General features: G+C 38.8%; 1 protein-coding gene across 9 annotated transcripts in view; it reads left to right on the top strand.

Moving 5' to 3' along the window:
- The window catches only part of VPS13B (vacuolar protein sorting 13 homolog B), an 802,500-nt gene that overhangs the window by 775,329 nt on the left and 21,171 nt on the right, over window positions 1-6,000 (top strand). For all 9 annotated transcript variants that reach the window (XM_028500192.2, XM_028500193.2, XM_024115869.3 and 6 more), the window contains exon 55: window positions 2,121-2,239. In XM_028500192.2, coding sequence (XP_028355993.1) covers window positions 2,121-2,239 — 119 coding nt within the window. The remainder of the gene's footprint in view (window positions 1-2,120; window positions 2,240-6,000) is intronic.

The following is a 6,000-nucleotide window of genomic DNA, read 5'->3' as shown; positions in this document are numbered from 1 at the left end:
GGGAGCCTGATTCCTCCAGCTCCATTTTTCTTTCTCAAGATTGCTTTGGCTATTCGGGGTCTTTTGTGTTTCCATACAAATTGTAAAATTTTTTGTTCTGGTTCTGTGACAAAACGCCATTGGTAATTTGATAGGGATTGCATAAACATAGGCAGAACACTCTTTGACATAAATCGCAGCAAGATCTTTTTTGACCCACCTCCTAGAGTAATGAAAATAACAACAAAAATAAGCAAATGGGACCTAATGAAACTTAAAAGCTTTTGCACAGCAAAGGAAACCATAAACAAGACGAAAAGACAACCCTCAGAATGGGAGAAAATATTTGCAAACGAAGCAACTGACAAAGGATTAATCTCCAAAATTTACAAGCAGCTCATGCAGCTCAATATCAAAACAACAAACAACCCAATTAAAAAATAGGCAGAAGACCTAAATAGACTTCTCCAAAGAGGACATACAGATGGCCAAGAAGCACATGAAAAGTTGTGCAACATCACTAATTATTAGAGAAATGCAAATCAAAACTACCATGAGGTGTCACCTCACACCAGTCAAAATGACCATCATCCAAAAATCTACAAACAGTAAATGCTGGAGAGGGTGTGGAGAAAAGGGAACCCTCCTGCACTGTTGGTGGGAAGGTAGATTTTGATACAACCACTGTGGTGAACAGTATGGAGGTTCCTTAAGAAACTAAAACTAGAACTACCAAATGATCCAGCAATCCCACTACTGGGCATATACCCAGAGAAAACCATAACTCAAAAAGACACATGCACCCCAGTGTTCATTGCAGCACTATTTACAGTAGCCAGGACGTGGAAGCAACCTAAATGTCCATCAACAGAGGAATGGATAAATGGATAAAGAAGATGTTATGTGCACATACAAGTACATATATGCACACACATTCTCACACATATGCAAAGAAAGCATTCCTAGAAATAACACTGAAAAGAAAAGAATCAAAATTGTTAATAGATGTGCGGTTATAAGTGATTATTTAATAATTTTCTGTATTTTAATTTTCTATAAGAAGAATATACTTTATAATCAGAAAATTTTTTATTTTTTAAATTTTAATTTAAAATATGAAATAGTAATATCAACTTTTATACATTTGTTTAAGCTCCTTTTTTTAAATTTTCTTGCTTTCATATATGGTTAAGAGCTCATTAATTTGGGCCTTGCCAAATTATCATTAATTTGAATTTATAATATTTCAAACACGTTGGGTAGACTGTTTCCTTTGCCCAGAAGTGTTTGTAAAAAAAATTCATAGTGTAACAAAATGTGGTACATATATACAATGGAATATTACTTGGCCATAAAAAGGAACAAAATTGGGTCATTTGTAGAGACTAGGATGGACCTAGAGTCTGTCATACAGAGTGAAGTAAGTCAGAAAGAGAAAAACAAATATCGTATATTAACGCATATATGTGGAATCTAGAAAAATGGTATAAATGATCTTATTGGCAAAGCAGAAACAGAGACACAGACATAGATAACAAATATATGGACACCAAGAGGGGAAAGAAGGGGGTGGGATGAATTGGGAGATGGGGACTGACATATATATACACTATTGATACTACGTATAAAATGGATAACTAGGGGCTTCCCTGGTGGCGCAGTGGTTGAGAGTTCGCCTGCCAATGCAGGCGACACGGGTTCGTGCCCCGGTCCGGGAGGATCCCACATGCCGCGGAGTGGCTGGGCCCGTGAGCCATGGCCACTGAGCCTGCGCGTCCGGAGCCTGTGCTCTGCAGCAGGAGAGGCCACAACAGTGAGAGGCCCGCGTACTGCAAAAAAAAAAAAAAAAAAAAAAGATAACTAATGAGAATGTACTATATATAGCACTAATGAGAACGTACTATTTATAGCACAGGGAACTCTAGTCAGTGCTCTGAGGTGACCCAAATGGGAAGGAAATCCAAAAAAGAGGGGATATATGTATACATATAGCTGATTCACTTTGCCGTACAGTAGAAACTAACACAACGTTGTAAAACAACTATACTCCAATAAAATTTTTTTAAAAAAAGGACATTTGAAGCCATTTCAATAGTGTTTCTTATTGCTTTTCAATCTGATTTTGAGTATTCTTTTTGCAGGTTGTGTTCCTGACTGGCTTTGGCTGTGTGTATGTGGACACTGTCCATCATTGTGGCACAGTCTTCATCACTGTGGCCCCAGAAGGAAAAGCTGGACCTATTTTAACTAATACCAACAGGTAGGCTTAATTAGTATCCCAGTATCAGCAGGGTATGTTTCCCGTTATAAAGTTGTAAACCTACTATTTGCCATTCGTTGTCATCCAAATATATACATTAAAGCTTTTGGTTAATTATTGTATAATCCATAAGGGTATGGGTATTAGCATTAAATTACACCCATAATAAGAAGCGATATATCATCTGCCGTGGGTACCCCTTCCAGTTCTTCTGTGGTGAGTTTAACAAGCTGATTTACAAACTAAGACATGCATCTTAGAATTATACATTATCATTAGCATGAAATGCAACTTAATACTTCTCTATCCACATGACCACCTAGTAATTGGTAATTAGACTTAGCTACAGCAAAAATAAAGTCACCTCTTAGAGCCACATTTTCCCCCGTTCGACCTGAGTGTTGCCATCAGGTTTTACAAATATGAACCAGAGTTATTATCCTTAATTTAAAGGAACTCATATAATTCAGTAGGAATAATATGAAGATAGTCCCTCCTTCCAAAAATTAAACAAGGGCAAAAGACATGAACAGAAAATTCTAGGAAGAGGAAACACTAGTAATCAAAGAAATGCAAATTTAAATAAGATATTACTTACTGAATTAACAATGATGTTCCATCCTAAACAGTCCTAGTAAAAGTGTAAATTGTTACTATTTTCTGGAAAGCACTTTAGCAATATGTATCAAGAGCTTTAAAATCCCTCTGGCTTGGAAATTCCACTTTTAACAGTTTTAAGAGCTTGAGAGTTAAAGCAATAATTAGAGAAGTAGGAAAAGGTATGCAGAGAGATTTTATCACATTGCTAATTATAATGGCAAAATATTCAGAGTACAAGCCCCATCAGCAGGGAAATAGATGATACATAAATGTACCATAAATGGTATATCCACAGAAAAGAGACTTATAGGATTTTAGTGGAATAGAAAAATACACATGATGACTCTTAAAATAAAGCAAACAGAATATAAAATTGCACATATAAATATCCTAGTTATGTGCACATACGAGTACATATATGCACACACATTCTCACACATACGCAAAGAAAACATTCCTAGAAATAACACTGAAAAGAATCAAAATTGTTAATAGATATGCAGTTATAAGTGATTATTTAATAATTTTCTGTATTTTAATTTTCTACAAGAAGAATATACTTTATAATCAGAAAATTTTTAATTTTTTAAATTTTAATTTAAAATATGACGTAGTAATATCAACTTTTATACATTTGTTTAAGCTCCTTTTTTTAAATTTCCTTGCTTTCATATATGGTTAAGAACTCATTAATTTGGGCCTTGCCAAATTATCATTAATTTGAATTTATAATATTTCAAACAGGTTGGGTAGACTGTTTCCTTTGCCCAGAAGTGTTTGTAAAAAAAATTCATAGGGTAACAAAACTGGAGACTAAATTTTGACTTGCATAACCCAAAATGTCAAGCCCACACGACAATTGCAGGAACGTTTTATCTAGGGCATTAGTAGGGCATTGTTTATGACAGTAGCAACAATCCATACATTCAGTGGTAGAAATAGGAAAGGAACAAGTATTTGCTTGTATTTCCTTAATTCATTTGTTCAGCAAATATTTTTCAAGTGCTTACTGGATGCCGGTGCTATTGTAGGGATAAGGATACACCAGTGACCTAAAAGCCCCAAATCCCTGCTCCCAAGGAGATCACATTCTCATAGGTGGGGAAAGGGAGGACAGAGAATAAACATCATAAAAAAGGAAATTTTATGGTTCAGTAGAAAGTTGGAGTTCTGCAGGGATAAAAACAGAGCCTGGAAAGGACTAGTAGTACCTGGGCACGGGGACAGAGAGAGTGTAGTTTTGAAAAACTGGTGTAGGTAAGCCTCACCAAGAAGTTAACATTTGAGCAACGTGAAAGCAGCGAGGGGGTTAGTAATGTGGTCATCTGGGGTGAGCTTTCCAGACCAAGGGCACAGCCAGTTCAAAGGCCGGAAGCAGTGTGCCTGGTGTATTGGAGGAGCAGGGAACAGACCAGTGCAGGCCAAGTGTAGAGGGTGAACAGGAAGGCACTAGTGCCTGGGGTCAGGGAGGGAAGGGCTAGAAGGAGGGGACACATCTTGTAGGGCTTCGTTTTAATTCTGAGTGAAACCAGGAAGTCATTGGAGCTTTTTGAGCAGAGAAGTTACATGATGTGACCTAAATTTTTAGAAGACCATTGGCAGCTTTATTTTTTTAAGTTTATTGAAGTATAGTTGATTTACAGTGTTACAATGTTAATTTCTTCTGTACAGCAAAGTGACTCAGTCATACACATATATATTCTTTTTCATAGTCTTTTGCATTATGGTTTGTCACAGAATATTGACTAGAGTTCCCTGTGCTTTTGCAGTAGACTATAGAGAAGCACAGGAGGAAGCAGGGAGACTGGTCAGGAGACTATTACAGTTATTCACACTAGAGGTGGTGATGGCTTAGGCTACGCTGTCAGGGGAAGTGGTAAGAAATGGTCAGATTCGGGATGTATTTTAAGGAAAAGCCATTGGGATTTCCCTGACGCATTGGATAAGGGTTGAAAATAGAGGCATCAAGGAGGACTCCAAAATTTTCGGTCTGAGCAGCTGGTAGGATGTGGTTGTCATGAGCTAAGATGAGAAGGACTGTATGTAGGATGGGGGGTGAGATCAAGAGTTTGACTACAGACGTGACCGCTTGAGATGTCTTTTGAGACCTGTAAGTCACTACTATGTGGATGGGCAGTTAGAAGTACAAGCTCAGAGTTCACAGGGAGTTCTAGGCTGAATATGTGACTGTGGAAGTCATCGGCATATAGATGCACGTCAAATCACAGGCCTGGAGGAAGATCTCCAGGGGGAGTGAGTGGAGGTGGAAAGAGAAGAGGACCAAGCGCTCAACCTTGGGCACCTTAACTTTACGAGGAGGGTGTCGCATGGGTGTTGAGTGACCAGACGTACAAGAGCTGAGAGCAGACATGCAAAGAAAGTTCTTCCAGAAGGAGGAAGTTATCGACCCCTTCAAATGACATTGTAGGGTGAATGAGTCACAAACTAAATGCCCATCATTTGATTTAGCCACATGGAAGTCCCTTGGGGGCCTTGACGAGACTTGCTTTGGTAGACTAGTGGGGACAAAGGCCTGCCTGGAGCACGGTTAAGAGAAAATGGAAAGTGAGGAATAGCAGACAAGGTGTATATGCCTTGGAGCTTTTATGTACAGAGGATCAGGAAAATGAGGAATAGCTAGAGGGGGAAACACAGTTACAAGAGGGATTTTTTAAGACAAGAGAAATAAGAGCACGTTTATAAGCTGCTAGTAGTGAAGAAAAAACGATATAGGAAAGGGTTGAATTTCTGGAGAGATGACCTTGACAGGAGTGAGAGCCCAGTGGTTTAGCGCACGTTAGAGGGCTTTGCGGAGACGGGAGCATGGGCAGCTCAGCTCTAAACGTGGCGGGGGGAGCAGAGCTCATGGCCTAAGGCGCTGGTAGCTCGGCTGTTGTGGTGTGGGTTCATGGTGAGTTTTCTTCTGCTTGCTGTACTTTTCCAGTGTGAGGCATCTTGGTTATTTTATTATGACTTTCTGCTTTGTGATGATCATGACAGAGAATTAGTGCACAAAGAACTAGAGGGATTTGAGGATAAAAAATCTGGTGTTGATAAGGGAAACATGATACAGCAACACGACAAGAACTTGTAATAGTCCCTTTGGGAACATTTCCCAATACTGTTGGAGTATGACCGGCTCTGTCCAGACACAATGTACT

The sequence above is a fragment of the Physeter macrocephalus genome, chromosome 15 (assembly GCF_002837175.3).
Source record: "Physeter macrocephalus isolate SW-GA chromosome 15, ASM283717v5, whole genome shotgun sequence".
Classification (NCBI taxonomy): Eukaryota; Metazoa; Chordata; class Mammalia; order Artiodactyla; family Physeteridae; genus Physeter; species Physeter macrocephalus.
Note: the sequence above shows the minus strand (reverse complement) of the source record. Positions and strands in the feature narration are given on the sequence as shown.